At 50.5% G+C, this 16,204-nt stretch overlaps 1 protein-coding gene across 5 annotated transcripts in view; it reads left to right on the top strand.

The window, feature by feature from the left end:
• Positions 1–16,204, top strand: part of LOC119957060 (adhesion G protein-coupled receptor E1) — a 71,147-nt gene that overhangs the window by 31,815 nt on the left and 23,128 nt on the right. Inside the window, exons 4-7 of one of the 5 annotated variants that reach the window (XM_038784683.1) lie at positions 3,194–3,343; positions 11,556–11,702; positions 14,639–14,791; positions 15,065–15,202. The exons of 1 other annotated variant lie outside the window; for it this stretch is intronic. In XM_038784683.1, the coding sequence (XP_038640611.1) occupies positions 3,194–3,343; positions 11,556–11,702; positions 14,639–14,791; positions 15,065–15,202 (588 nt within the window). The remainder of the gene's footprint in view (positions 1–3,193; positions 3,344–11,555; positions 11,703–14,638; positions 14,792–15,064; positions 15,203–16,204) is intronic. 3 more of the 5 variants (XM_038784685.1, XM_038784684.1, XM_038784686.1) reach the window with 3 other exon arrangements.

Below are 16,204 nucleotides of genomic sequence, written 5' to 3'. Positions count from 1 at the left end.
AGAGGCTTGCGTTGAGTAACTCGCCTCCTGACCCCCCCCCCCCCCCCCCCCCCCCCCAAAGCTTGTCCACCATCTACAAGGCACAGGTCAGGAGTGTAAAGGAATCCTCTCCCCTTGCCTGGATGAGCTAAGCGTCAACAACACTCAAGAAGCTCAACACCCTCCAGGATAAATCAACCCCGTTTGATCGGCGCCCCTTCTGTGGTGATATGCATCACTGTAAATACACAAGGGGTTAATGTAAATACACTACAACTAAGTAAACACTAGAGGGAGCACCAGAGACGTCATGGCATGCAGGCATACAGCTAATGAACACATAGAATAGGACACGGCCAATGGGCTGTCAAGACACCCAGAGGTGACACTACCACAAGGGGGCATTACACAACCCATATATCAGGACAGGGCACACATGCTCTGTCTCTTTCCACAAGCGACACTTAGAGAGAAGGACAGGGGCAGATCAGAAGCATCACACCCACCACGTGGCTTAGAACAGACTGGTTAGTTAGACTGAGTTACTAGAGCAAGGTTAGCAGGAGAGTCGAACTCATAGAGAACTGTGCTAATGGTTCAATGAATCATATTGAACTTACTTCAAAGTCTGGAGTATCTTTTGGTCAAAGCTGCATCGAGTTGCAGCCTGTGTTGTCCCAGAGTACATAACACAACAGCTTCCACAAACATTCATTCCCTCCATCACCGACGAACAGTGGCAGCCTTGTGCACCATCTACAAGATGCACTCTAGGAACACACCAAGGCTCCCTAGGCAGCATCTTCCAAACCCACGACCAATGCCATCTAGAAGGACAAGGGCAGCAGACACATGGGGAACACCAGCACCTGGAAGTTCCCCTCCAAGCCACACATCAGCCAGACTTAGAAATATATCGGCCGTTCCTTCACTGTCGTTGAGTCAAAATCCTGGCACTGCCTCCCTAACAGCACTGTGGGTGTACCTACACCACACGGACTGCAGCGGCTCAAGAAGGCAGCTCACCACCACCTTCTCAAGGGGCAATTAGGGGTGGGCAATAAATGCTGGCCCAGCCAGCGATGCCCACATCCCATCAGTGAATTTTAAGAACGGTTGCCTAACTTGAGCACGTCAACTGCTATCAGAATTTTGACTGCTCCGATTAAATAAACTCAGAGTCTATTCTCACCCCGTGCACTGGTTGCTCCCAATTCGCAGAGTAGGAATCGGCGTTTGCCAAATGGCACGACGACACTTTGCTCCAAAACAACACTTACTTACATAACTTGTTATTTCTGAAGCACTTTGGAAGGTTTCACAGAGACGTGACAAGATGCGAAATAAATTCAAGCTCTTCTCTCATTTCATTCTGCCAAGAATTCCTGTTTGTGCTCACCCAGATTTACTGCGACATCGAGGCCCTTGGACAGAGGGCCTGCGGGCCACGTAATTTGCTATGGCGTGGACATGTCTGTCAGTCAGTGACATGAAGGCAGAATTCCATTGCGGAGAGTTCTCTTCTCCGGTGCTTGTCCCAGTTCCAATTCCCGTCCCGCACTCAGGCACACTTTCATCTGCGTCCATTCTTGGTCGCTAGTCGGTAACCAGGGGCCTGTAGCTTGACGACCGCTCTCCCACACCAGACGTGGCTGACTAGGAACCTCTCCCGCTCTTAACATCAATGTTTGATCACATTCTAAATGTTCCTTGCTTGGCCGTCAAGTCCTGGGGTGGGACTCAAACCTGGCGAGATTGGTTCAGAGGCAGGGATGCTAACCCACTGTGCCACAAGGCCACCACGATGCTTACAGTACTTGTTCATATGGCATTAAAATATAAACTGTCCCAATGATAATGTAGTTCCCCAATCTGACAACCCCTGACGCCAATCCCACTTGTCTTCATCTTATCACCTACCGTTCAACTCAATCCACCTTCATTTTCACTCTCTTTCAACCTGGCATTGTGGGTCCTGTCCCCACTCTTCGAGCAAACAATGCCCTCGCACACCTTGGCGGATTAAAGGATACAGTTTGCAGAGGTGGGTGACAAATTGAAACATTAAGGGCGGCATGGCGACACAGCGGTCAGCACTGCTGCCTCACAGGGCCAGGGAACCGAGTTCGATTCCGACCTTTGGCTGCCCGTCTGTGTGGAGTTTTCCCCATGTTTGCGTGGGTTTCCTTCAACAGGTGTGCAAGCTAGGTGGATTGGCCATACTCTTCAGGGCAGCACGGCAGCATAGTGGATAGCACAATTGCTTCACAGCTCCAGGATCCCAGGTTCGATTCCGGCTTGGGTCGCTGTCTGTGCGGAGTCTGCACATCCTCCCCGTGTGTGCGTGGATTTCCTCCGGGTGCTCCGGTTTCCTCCCACAGTCCAAAGATGTGCAGGTTAGGTGGATTGGCCATGATAAATTGCCCTTAGTGTCCAAAATTGCCCTTAGTGTTATAGATCATAGAATTTACAGTGCAGAAGGAGGCTATTCGGCCCATCAAGTCTGCACCGGCTCCTGGAAAGAGCACCCTACCCAAGGTTAACACCTCCGCCCTATCCCCATAACCCAGTAACCCCACCCAACACTAAGGCCAATTTTGGACACTAAGGGCAATTTATCATGGCCAATCCACCTAACTTGCATATCTTTGGACTGTGGGAGGAAACCGGAGCACCCGGAGGAAACCCACGCACACACAGGGAGGATGTGCAGACTCTGCACAGACAGTGACCCAAGCTGGAATCGAACCTGGGACCCTTGAAATGGCACTGAAGCCCAAGTTCAGCCAACAATGGTATCGAATGGTGGAGAAGGCTTGACGGGCCGAATGGCCGGCCCCTGCACCTGAATCTTGTGTTCTTCAGCAAAACGTCGTTAGGCATATTTGGTCCCTGAGCAGTTGAGAGGTGTCCTGTTGTGTCACTGTTGGCAAATTTCGGACTCTCAAACATTGACTTAGAAATTCTTCACTCAATGGTTCAAACTTAAAGCTTTCCAGGTGGGCCTGTTCCTTTGTGTTTGCGATTACGCTGTCCACTCACAGGTCACTGGCAAACTCTCAGGCATGTTAGATTGATCACTGGCGCTTGGCACCCAGACCAGTTGAAACTCTAAAGGAGGGGGGAGATGAGGGGGGGGGGGGGGGGGGGGGGGGGCTGTACCACAATGTCGCTCATGGATGATATTCACATGTCCATTTCATATTTATTACAGAACTTAATGAATGTTACCAAAAGCCACCAGTATGTGGGCAAAATGCACATTGTTATAACACACTGGGGAGTTTCTACTGCCTCTGCGTGAAAGGATTCATCACCAGTTCGGGAATAACTAACTTTACAGATGGTAATGCGGGGTGCATAGGTAAGAATGTTACTGGGCCCTTTCAAAGCATGATGACCCCCATGCTAAGCTGAGCACGAGTTAAACCGTGTATCGTTGGGTGTAGCTGGTGTGAATAATTCCGTCCAGTATGTCAGGAACGGTCCGCCTCGTTCACAAAGGAGATAATCACTGGCTAAACGACCCTTGCCATTGATGAGGATCAACATTCAGAAGGGGGACTGCCAGTGTCACCATTGATGACCCCGAGGATGAGACAAACAACCCGTCTTTGACGGGCCGAATGGCCTTCTTCTGCACTGTGCTGATTCTATGCGGGTGTGGACCTCGCTGGCTGGGCCCAGCATTTGTTGCCCATCCCTAATTGCCCTTGAACTGGATTCCAGGAAAGACCCAACCGTTGCGGGGTCTGGAGTCCCGTGTAGGGGTCTGTGAGTCCCGTGTAGGGGTCTGCGGTCCCGTGTAGGGGTCTGGAGTCCCGTGTAGGCCGCAGATTTCCTTCCCTAAAGGACATTCATGAACCAGATGTGTTTTTTTTCCCCCCTCAAACAGTTGTCTGATTGTCAACATTGGACTTTCAATTCCAGATATTTTCTTGAATATATCCCAGAAGGAAGGGGGAAAAATAACACAGCTGGGACTGACATTCTTAAATTGCAATTTTTAACTGGCATTCTATTTGAATGTACACTAGACCAGTTCCCTTATTTCCCTGGTTTTTTCTTTTACCTTCTGGGATGCTGAGGTGGGATTTGAACCCATGTCCCCAGCGCATTCACTCGTCCCCTAACAATGTCGCTACGCCACTGAATACAGGACTGAGCAGGATATGCTTGACACAGGTTAGGTGAGGTTACAGGGACAGGGCGGGGGGAATGGGCCTGGGTCGGGTGCTCTTTCGGAGGGTCGGCGCCGACTCGATGGGCCGAATGGCCTCCTTCTGCAGGTGTAGGAATTCGATGGCACCGAAGGCAAAGTCAAAGGTTCAGAAAGAGCGCGCCATCACCCACTGGGAGCAAAGGCGGGTGGTGAAGCAGCAACGCCATAGTAAGCACGTAAAATTGGGGTTGCTCAAGATGCAGAATGGGGGAGGGGCAGAGGTGACAGAGGGCCTGGCGCAGGAGGAGATGGCAGAGATGGGGGGGAGGGATGAGGCCGTGGAGGGATGTGAAAACCCAAATGAGAATTTGCTGCACCTGGCGCCATTGGAGGTCAGTTGAGTGCAAGGGCGACGGGCCAACGGCACGTGGCGTGAGTTAGGCTCGGGAGCAGCAGGGTTTGCGATTGAGTTCTGCCGGACATTATGGAGGGCGCAGGATGGGAGGTAGGCCTGGAGACCACTGGAATAATCGAGTCTGGATGTAACAGAAGTATGGAGGCCAGTTTCAGCATCAGGTGGGCTGAGGCGCAGACAAGCGACGTTACACACTTGGAAGTAAGTGATGTGGCCCAAAGTCGTACTTTTTTTGTTCTTTTGCGGCGGTGTCGAGATGCCTTCTTGAACGGCTGCACTCTGCATGGTGAAGGTACATTCACGGAGCTGTTAGTGACGGAGTTCGGGGAATTCAGCGGCCGTGAAGGAACGGCCGGTGTATTTCCAAGTGGGGGGGGGGGGGTGAGTGGCTTGTCGGGGGGGGGGGGGGGTGAGTGGCTTGTCGGGGGGGGGGGGGGGTGAGTGGCTTGGGGGGGGGTGAGTGGCTTGTCGGGGGGGGGGGTGAGTGGCTTGGGGGGGGGTGAGTGGCTTGGGGGGGGGTGAGTGGCTTGGGGGGGGGTGAGTGGCTTGGGGGGGGGGTGAGTGGCTTGGGGGGGGGTGAGTGGCTTGTCGGGGGGGGGTGAGTGGCTTGGGGGGGGGTGAGTGGCTTGGGGGGGGGTGAGTGGCTTGGGGGGGGGTGAGTGGCTTGGGGGGGGGTGAGTGGCTTGGGGGGGGTGAGTGGCTTGGGGGGTGAGTGGCTTGGGGGGGGTGAGTGGCTTGGGGGGGGGGGGGGTGAGTGGCTTGGGGGGGGGGTGAGTGGCTTGGGGGGGGGGTTGAGTGGCTTGGGGGGGGGGTGAGTGGCTTGGGGGGGGGGTGAGTGGCTTGGGGGGGGGTGAGTGGCTTGGGGGGGGTGAGTGGCTTGGGGGGGGTGAGTGGCTTGGGGGGGGTGAGTGGCTTGGGGGGGGGTGTGAGTGGCTTGGGGGGGGTGTGAGTGGCTTGGGGGGGTGTGAGTGGCTTGGGGGGGTGGTGGGTGGCTTGGGGGGGGGGTGAGTGGCTTGGGGGGGGAGGGTGAGTGGCTTGGGGGGGGGTGAGTGGCTTGGGGGGGGGGGTGAGTGGCTTGGGGGGGGGGGTGAGTGGCTTGGGGGGGGAACTTCCAAGAGGGCGGCCTTCCCATGTGTCTGCTTCCCTGCTCCTTCTAGCTGGGCCGTGGTCACGTGTCCGGACGGTGTTGTCTGAGGAGCCTTGGTGAATGGCTGCAGGGTGTCTTCTGGTCGGGGCACACGGCTGCCACTGTGCGCTAGTAGTAGTGGAGGGAGTGAATGTTGAAGGCAGCGGATCGGGTGTCAATTTGGGCGAGATAATGGAGGGCACTAGGAGCCTGTGGAACCAAAGTCAGGGAGAATTCAATCACTGATGAGAGTCGGCAGAGAAAATGGACGTAAACAAAAGAAAAAGGACCAGGGATTTTCAACACAGTGTTAATGTGGTGATACCCATCTTGCATTGCCCTTGTGATTGGATGATAGATCTGCAACTCGGTATTCATCTTTCGTTGGTACTGCGACCTTTGACATGGGCTACAACAAATTCATAAATCGCAATCGAATTGTTATAGGTGGGTGCCCTTGAAGAGTAAGGTTCTTAATATTCATACGTTGGTACGTTCTGAAGCCATCTGTGATTGGTAACATGCTGTTAGGGAGAAAGGAATGGGCGACTGATTCTGTTTTGCTTTGTTTTGGATTGGGCTGCTATTTGGCTGGTCTCCATGGTAACCTGCCCAGTGTTCCAAGCACGGGCCTAGTTCGGCTTCTCGTGTTAGCTTTACGAGATGCAGGGATAATTAGAACTTAGCGGGACTCCAATTTTTTTTTCAATATACAGTCGAAAGCCAAACGCCTTGCCAACTGAACAAACACAGCCGCGGCGTTGCGAAGCGCATCATAATTTGAGGATTTATTGTGTCAACGTTCTGCGCTCGGGTTTCAGCCTGTCTACGTTTGCTTGTGACCTCTGGCAGATGTTAAACTCCCACCGGGCTGGTTCTGGAGCGCGTTTCTGACGGAGACGTTGGCTCCAGCTGATGGATGAACGTGTCTGCTGGTGGTTAGGTGGCCTGGCACCGCTCACGCGACCCAAGGTGCAGGGAGGCCTGGAGCTGTTTTCAAAAAACGGCTTCATTTTTAATGTGCGCATTGCCTGGTCGGTGATGATGAAATGTCGGTGCCTCTAAGAATGGGCGAGATAGACTTGATCTGCTTTTCCCGTCAGGAACTTGCAATGTTCTAAGTCTCTGTCCCAACTCGTGTACTCCAGGACTGATGGTGGTCATTGGTTGTCACATCACAGTCTTCTAAACCGCGGTACCCTCCATGAGCAGCTACAGGATCTGGGCCACATCCAAAAAGTTCTCCACTGGAAATATTGCTGTTAATTGAAATATCTACGTATGTCGATGCTAACCTACTATCTAAAGGAGACAGATTCGTAAATGCTCCTACCCCTCATTATCCACCTTGAGGACATTAGCATGAGCCATATTGAATTGGAATAAAGTTATATTGACCACATAAGGATGACAGATTCCCTTTGCCCGCAAGCCATGCATGAAGCAGTCAGACTTTTAACATGACCCATTTTCTGGGGCGCAGCTTAAATTTACTGACCTCAGTTTTACTATCTCCCACCATTGGGATTTGAACTCTTCACCTCCAAGGTGATGCCCTTGGATAGCTTTGAATGACTCCCCACTCTGTACCCACATTCCATCAGATCACCCGCAATGGATAAGAAGTATATCTCAACCCATGCCAGTTATAAAACCTGGGGAGCCTTGACAATGATCCCACACACAATCCCATCAATGAGCATAATAGTTAACATGAAATTATATAACTTATGAACCACTAGGTTACTGGTCGCAGTATCCTAACTACTAGGCTATTAAACCACTGAGCCTCGTAATCCTGAAGAATTATACATGTCATCCCCACCATCCCATGACTCCTTCAACATTTCTCTCAATCCCAAGTTAGTTAAGAAATTTTGATGAAGTCAATACTGATTGTCACGGATCAATGGAAACATGGGGCAGCACGGTGGCGCAGTGGGTTAGCCCTGCAGCCTCACGACGCCGAGGTCCCAGGTTCGATCCCGGCTCTGGGTCACTGTCTGTGTGGAGTTTGCACATTCTCCCCGTGTCTGCGTGGGTTTCGCCCCCACAACCCAAAGATGGGCAGGCTAGGTGTATTGGCCAGGCTAAATTGCCCCTTAAGTGGAAAAAAATGAATTGGCTACTCTAAATTTATTTTTAAAAAATCAATGGAAACATCACGGGAATTTTTAACCCAGGTATGAGACAAGGCAAAGGACGATGAGTGGCCAATTTATACTTCCGCTTCAGTGGTTAGTTTCAGTAACTGGACCGCTGCCATTGAAGTTTTCAAAATTGCACCGTAAATACATGGACACAGATATGGGCCTTCCATTGAATCAGAGGTCCTACTTGGTATCAACAGGTTAATCTGTGTTACCTCAAAGTAATCATCGAAGCAAAAGAGCAAATGAGGAATTTGAAGCCTCAATGGAGAATAGGAATGCGGTTCCTGGAGAGTTTCATCAATTATCATCTTTATAGAGAAAAGGACATAGGTCCCTGCCCTATTGAATCGTTGAATCATGACTAGTGGTTCATAAGTTATATAACTTCATGTTAACTATTATGCTCATTGATGGGATTGTGTGTGGGATCATTGTCGAGGCTCCCCAGGGTTTTATAACTGGCATTGGTTGAGTTATACTTCTTATCCACTGCGGGTGAACTGATGGAATGTGGGTACAGAGTGGGGAGCCTTTCGAAGCTGTCCAAGGGCATCACCCCAGCCGCACAAGAGGGTCAGCGGGGTAGGGGGAGGCTCAGCGATCAGTCACTATATGTCTCCTCGGCGGTATGCAGGTGGCCAGAGGAGTGGACAGCACTTGGATATTGGGTATGGTTGGCATCCCCTGGCTTCAGGGAGCAGAGGAACATGGGAGAAGACTGCCAAGGCAACTGGAGCATCCACCTGCTTAGTCGGAAGGATGCAGCCGGCACTGGAGATGCCAGCGGCAAATTCTGGGGCGATGAGGGACAACATCCTGGACAGGAAGAGTGGGATCCCGGGCCGTAGCTGTGCATGGGAGAGGAAAGAGAGCAGGCCATAGCCTCAACATTGGATCTGCCGCCAAAGAATGAACTACTTGGAGGTGACCGAGACCTGGTGGCGGAGGAGACAGTGATTCTCCAGGCAGATGGTCACACAATTCTGTGCTATCGTGCCTCACACCCTGCAGCACAAGTCACTGGGCGCTATCAGTGTCCATCGACGTTGTCCCAAGGATCAGCTGTAAATCTGAGTGGCAACTCGCAAACAGCCCGTCCCTGATGCCCTCATTGCCGAAGCACATTCATATTGCATCTCACCCAACCTCGCTGGCAGAGAGGGCCAGGGTGCCCGCCGCCATTTCTGGATTCCCCCAGTCGCAGGGCATCAATGATTGTACACACATGGCCATTGAGGCACTCAAAGACTGGCCAATGAAATTGACCTTCCACCCCCTCAGCGTCGCACAGGAACTGTCACCGCAACAAGAGCTCCTTCCACGTGCGCAATCACGTTCCTGGCGGCTACCATGCTTCTGCCATCCTTTGAGCCAGTTTAGACTGCCTCAGATCTAAACTCCAAGGCCCAAAAGTGTGTGGGTCCGATCCTCGGGGACAAGAGATATTGAAGACATGGCTACCCACCCGTCTCTGGGAACCTCAGACAGATGCTCAGAAGCGACGCAATCAATGCCACTTGATCAGTAAGGCAACCACAGAGTATGTCTTCAACTTCTAAATGTGCCATTCTGATGCCTGCATCTATTGAGTGGTGCCCCCCAATGTGCCCATGCAGGAGCCTTGGCCATTGTTGGTGGCCTCGTCTACTGCACACTCCATAAAATGGCCCCCTTCATAGAAGCGTGGATCTTGAGGCCCTGATAAATCACAGCTCATCCAGCGAGAAACATGGGGGTGAGGGGCATCCCTGGCCTGGGTACACCTTGCCTCCCTCTAATGCTGTGGTAGTCTTTGGCACAATCAGAAGATCAGACCTTTTGGGACAGCCAGCAGCTCAGCGAGGGCTGCCATCGGCATTCTAAATGAGTCCCACACTTCATCTGGTTACAGTATCCTCGTTTTCAATTCCCCAGGTTCAATCCCCGAGTTTTGGACTAATTTGCACCATTTTCAAAATCATTGTGAAATTCCTTCATATTATGATCACTCTTTCCTCGAAGATCCCATGCCATGAGATAGCCAAGTAACTCTGTCTTGTGACACAAAATAGCTCCTATCCTGGTCTGGTTCCATGACGAGTTGTTCTGTAACCGCCTCAATTTAATTCCAGGGACTCATTCCCCAAACTACTTTTTTTGACGATTTGATTTGTCCGCATGGAAATTGAAGGCCAGCAGGATATTGATTTGCTTTTGTGAAGACACCATTACGGTGTTGGGTGGTGCGGTACTTCCTGAGCTCTCAAGCCAGAGGTGGACTGAGAGGCGGTCAGTAAGTTGGGTAGACCATAAGGATATTTTTCTTTCCAGATATCAGTAGGTGCTACAGGTAAAACACGTGTGGGTCGAATGCAAGATGCTTAAACTTACCTGGTGTTTTTAATTGGGCTCGCAAGAAGGGGCTTAACTCAAATACTGGGAAAATTAATCTTAGTCAAGGATAAAGCAAAGGCACAGTGTGGAGGCAAAGGCTGCTGCAGCAACATGCAGAAAACCCACCTCTTTTTCAGCAGATGTTCAAAGTGCCCACAATGTTTGCTCACAGCAGTTAGAGAACATTCGATCTAGATTAAGAAGTTAGTGTCAAGTGCCGTTTGCTAACACTCCTGTGAAGCATGCTGGGACATTTTACATCATCGGAACTGCGGCAAGTTGTCGTTGTTGCTGGTACTTCGTCCCAGCCTTTCTGCTTGGTGCACAGGGTGCTGAATAGGGTTGAAGCTGGCTAAATCTGACCGCTCGACAACGGATCCATGACCCAGGAGGGTAAACGTGACAGGGACCCCCTTGTCCCGTCCGGTCAGAATTTGGAACAGTGATGAGAGGCGATCAGCACATGAAGGTGTTCAGGGCTGTCGCTTCGGTAGTAGATAATGTGAAGATTACGGAAAGGAGAGGCACGTTGCTGACAAAGGCAAGAACACCAAATTTCAAACGATCACGACAATTTATACCGGGGGGGGAGAAGAATGCTGATTGGTTGGCAAGTCGATCTGATTCGCCGAGGTGCTGCCCTGCAGGAAGCAAGTGACAGGGGAGTATAGGCTCCCCAAACTCCTGGGTAATGCAAAAATGCCGCAAAACCTAAATATTTTCCATTGTTCATGCGAGACAGACCACTCTCAGACATCTGCTGAAAAAGAGGCAGCTGTCTTTGCCGCCACACTGTGCTTTTGGTTTATCCTTGATTAAGATTGATTTTCCCAGTATTCGAGTTAAGTCCCTTGCATGCAAAACAAAACATTTATTGTGATATAATTCCACGATTGGACAGCAGTTTCTGAAGAAACCTGAGCGCGTTAATAGCTCCACTAACAACCAGTTTGAGATAATTAGTCAAGCTTGTGACACAGCTCATTATGCTTGCTGGAAGTGACATATATTTATTCACAGGGAAACCCCCTTCTCTGCAAACAAAAGAAATGTGATCAAGCCTTCTGCTTTGCGTCTTTAATCAAGGGTTTGTCTCAACCACCGGGGAACATTTTTTACCATTAAAACAAAGGCCTTCATGTTCTCCACGGCAACGCTTCGGCCAATCAAATTCGCCATGCCAGCCAATCGGCATTTCTGTTCCTCTGCCGTGTAAATTGTTGTGATGATTTGAAATTTGGCACTGTTGCGTTAGTCCTGATGAGTGCAATGCAAAAAACTTTGGCAGCACGTTTCCCCTTTCAGCAATGTTCATGTCCAGGATTAAAAGATTGATTATTGTTCCAGATATCAACGAGTGTGAGACGAACCCATGTGGTTTGAATGCAATATGCACCAACAAGTTTGGAAGTTTTGAATGCACCTGCGATGATGGATTCGTCTCAACAACAGGGGAACATATATTTACCAACAAAACAAAGACCCAATGCCAAGGTAAAGACTATTCTGCCGGAAGCATCTAAAATTTCCATCCATCTTTCAGTAAAAGCTTGAAGAGACACAGGGCTCAGAGTACTCGCAAAGGATGGAATTTTGTCAGGGGAACGCTTGATCAAGATTGAGAATATAGATCTTCAGCAGAAAGATTTGTAGGGTTGTACGGAAGGAACAGTGGGAGGGGACAAAGCACGGTGGCCCATTTGGCCGTGTTTCTTTCCCAAAACAGCAGGTTTGAATTTCTTCCAGAAAACAGTTATTTCTTTTTAAGTTATCAAGCAGCCTGGAAACAGCTTATAAAATGGAGAGAGAGGAAAAAAACCTTCTGACAACCTGTGCAGAACAAAAGCAGTTGAGACTCAAAGCGAAAGTAAAACCAACTCCCAGAGCCACAGCCCAGCTCCGCCCACACAATTACATAATTAAAGCCATGTGATAAGACAGAAACATTTCTTAAAGGGACATTGCCATGACAGTATAGACATAGGGTCATTAAAAGATGTGAATCGGAGGGATGAGAGACCCCAGTCATTCTTAATGGAAAAAATGTCAATCATGACTCGGATTAAGCATTGGATCTTTCTGACATTACTGAGTTAATGGGTGGCCAATCTAGCTTTGCACTTGCTTTCCAAACATTCCCTCCCCAACCGACCAAATCTCACTTGTTAAGTAGGCCCCGGAAGAATGGTCACTTGGCCGAGAGATTGGAGGATGGGGACTCGCCACCTTCATGAGGGGGGAAAGGATTGGTTCATAAAGAAAGCAACGGCGACAGAATGGCCACCGGGCTAGTAATCCAGCGACCGAGGGAAATGTTCTGGGAATCCCACCACGCCATATCTTAATTCAAGAAAAATCTGCCTTTTGATTGCCTCAACAACACAGCTGGTTCATGAAGGGCCCGTTTCAGGGAAGGAAATCTGCCATCGTTACCTGGTGTGGCCTACACGCCACTCCACAGGAATGCGGTTGGCTCTTAACTGCCCTCTAGCATGTGGAAGGGCAATTAGGGATGGGCCAGCCAGCGACGCCCTCATTCCATGAATGAACAGCAAAAAGAGAAGCCATTGCCCCCTGCTGTTGGCCGTTGTCTCTCCGAGGGTTGTGAACCTTTGGAATGTCCCACTCTGGAGCGGTGTGTGGTGCTCAGTTGTTGAGAGTATTCAAGGCCGAGATTGGTAGATTATTTGGACTCCGAAGGGAATCAAGGAATTTGGGGGTTGGAGAGGAAAATGGGGTTGATGTCAGGGGTCAGTTTTGAGCCTATTGACTGAAAAAGCCAGCTTGAGAAACCCATGTGGTATGTGACTTGCAGCATGGTTCTGAAGGGCTATCGAAATTCATTCTTTGGCTTCTCCAGAAGCGTGAGCAGGGCTGAGGGATGGTCGGCACATGCGGGTGTTCAAGGAGGTTATAACGTGGTTTCTTCGTTCCAGATTAGAAACTTAGTCAGGCCACACTTGGAGTATAGTGTTCAATTCTGGTCGCCACACTACCAGAAGGATGTGCAGGCCTTAGAGAGGGTGCAGAAGAGATTTACCAGGATGTTGCCTGGTGTGGAGGGCATTAGCTATGAGGAGCGGTTGAATAAACTCGGTTTGTTCTCACTGGAACGACGGAGGTTGAGGGGCGACCTGATGGAGGTCTGCAAAATGATGAGGGGCATAGACAGAGTGGATAGTCAGAGGCTTTTCCCCAGGGTAGAGGGGTCAATTACTAGGCGGCATAGGTTTAACGTGGGTGGGGCAAGGTTTAGAGGAGATGTACGAGGCAAGTTTTTTTACACAGAGGGTAGTGGGTGCCTGGAACTCGCTGCCGGGGGAAGTGGTGGAGAGGGATGATAGTGACATTTAAGGGGCATCGGGACAGATACATGAATAGGATGGGAATAGAGGGATACGGACCCAGGAAGTGTAGAAGATTTTAGTTTAGATGGGCAGCATGGTCGGCACGGGCTTGGAGGGCCGAAGGGCCTGATCCTGAGCTGTACTTTTCTTTGTTCTTTGTATATCAATGAGTGTCTTGTTAACGATCAATGTGGTTTGAATGCAACATGCACCAACATACGGGGGGATTTCAACTGCACCTTTAAGAACGGATTTACCTTAAACACTGAAGAACATGACTATACTCATAAAACAAAGTGCCACGGTAATACCATCACACTGCTTCAAAATAAAGCCCGAAAATATTTCAGCAAATGACTTGCAAACTTTCCCAAAGTGCTTTATAGCCAATAAACGCCATTCCCTGTTGTGATGTCGCAAACGTGGCAGCCAATTTATGCACAGTAGTAATCAGTCACAGACTCCCTGCAGGGAAGCAGGCCATTCGGCCCATGGATGGCGCACTGACCGTCCGAAAGAGCACCTTAACCCAGGCCCACTCCCTTCCCCCAGTCCCACAAACCTGTAACCTAACCTACATCTTTGGAAACCAAGGGACAATTTTTAGCGTGGCCAATCCACAGTCTTTGGCGGGGGGGGGGGGGGGTTGGGGTGAAGCAGAGCACCCGGAGGACACCCACGCGGACATGGGGCAGAAAGTGCAGACTCCGCACAGACAGTGACCCAAGCCGGGAATCGAACCCGGGACCCTGGCACTGTGAAGCAACAATATTAGCCACTGTGCTACCGTGCCGCATCAACTCAAAACAAAAGTATAACCAACTTCCAGAGCCGCAGCTCAGCTCCACCCACACAATGACATCGCTGAAGCCATGTGATAAGACAAAAACATTTCTTAAAGAGACACTCCCATGACAGTGTAGATATAGGGCCATTGCCGAGCACTGTTTTCAAAGCTCGGACTTGCTCCTCGCCAACGAGTACCTGGTCCAGCAATCCCTGCTCCAACAACAACGGCGTTTGGGGAATAAATCTCTCGCCGGCCGTCTCAAGCTCGTTAAGTCGTTTCGTTGTTCATTGCAGAAATTAATGAGTGCTTGAGACCGCTGGAAGCCTGCGGCCACAATGCCAGCTGCAAGAATACGATGGGAAGCTTCAACTGCACGTGTCATCGAGGCTTTGTCGCAACCAATGGAAGACACACCTTTACCAATAAAACAGAGACTCAATGCCAAGGTAAAATAAATTATTCTTCCTCACTGTGAGCTCCAGGATTAGGGTCTTGTGATTCTGTAATCACCCCAAGGTCCAAATGTCTATTTGTCGTTCCTGGAGTGGGGGTTGAGCCCACAGTCCTGACTGAGAGGTGAGACCGCTACCCTCTGAGCCAGGACGGAGAATAAACGACGGGTTTTTAATGTTCTTGCACATTGTTTGTCATTCTTTTTTCTCTGTCTGTCTCCCCTGATCTCTTTCAACCTGTGCGTCTTTCTTTGACATCCATTGCAGCCGATCTCTGTCTGTCCCGTATCTGTGGACCCAATACAGTGTGTCGCCATAAAGCTGGCCGGTTCTACTGCGAGTGCTCCGAAGGATTTTCCTCAGCCTCCGGGGGCACTCGGGTGACTATGAGAGCCCCCTGCGTTGGTAAGAACACTAAGGGAGCAGGAAGGAATACGCTGGGCCACAGGAAATGCTGAGAAACAGTTCTGTTGCTACCAGCTGGCTCACAGCACCGTGTGCTTGCTTGCTCAGTCGTGAGCTGCTTTATCTGCTCTGAATATACCACACGTAGCGCAGTGGCAGCGCCACATGACACAACGGGTGCCGCGATCAGTCTGAAGCATGCCAAGCACTGCCCACTGTCATTCGAGAGGTTAACAGAGTGAGGTTAAGATGGAATAATTGGATCACTTTAAGCACTGGATCTGAAGAAGACGTGGTGCTCTAGAATTTCTATTTAAGTACGTGTGAAGAGTCCATCATTTCATTGGCAAGCCTTCAATGACGAATGGAAGATGACCAATTTGGATGTAAACTGGGGGGTGGGGGGGGGCAGTGATATCGCATATCAGGGCGATTATTCTGTGATCGTTCCATATTTAATAAATTTCAAATTGCATCTTCAGTTTTGCATCGTCATTGTGGGGGAGGCGGTGGAGTAGCGTCACTGATCTAAAGACCCAGGGTAATGTCCTGAGGGCCCAGGTTCGAATCCCGCCACTGCAGGTGGTGAAAGTTGACCACGCAATCATTGCCATTTGTCATAAAGGCTAATGCCCCCCCCCCCCCCCCCAACCTCTTCGAGGAAGGAAATCTGCCGCCCTTACCCGGTCAGGCCGACACACGCGACTCCAGGCCCACAGCAGCGTGGTCGACGCTTAACTGTCCCTTCTGAATTGGCCCAGCAGGCCACTCAGTGGTCGGGCAATTAGAGGGGGGTGGACGATCAATGCTGGCCCAGCCAGGGATGGCCGTATCCCGCGTACAGCCAACAATATCAACAGGAGAGATTGTACCGTAAGGAGGGTGTGGCAGGGCTGAGATAGAAAGTCTCCATAGTTTATCCGCTATTCTGCTGAACCAACGCAACACAGCAACCCCACCCCCCACCACCCCCACCTACTGCACTAAGACGGTATCTGTGTT

The sequence above is a fragment of the Scyliorhinus canicula genome, chromosome 25, assembly GCF_902713615.1.
Source record: "Scyliorhinus canicula chromosome 25, sScyCan1.1, whole genome shotgun sequence".
NCBI lineage: Eukaryota > Metazoa > Chordata > Chondrichthyes > Carcharhiniformes > Scyliorhinidae > Scyliorhinus > Scyliorhinus canicula.
This window is presented reverse-complemented; position numbering and strand designations above follow the sequence as displayed.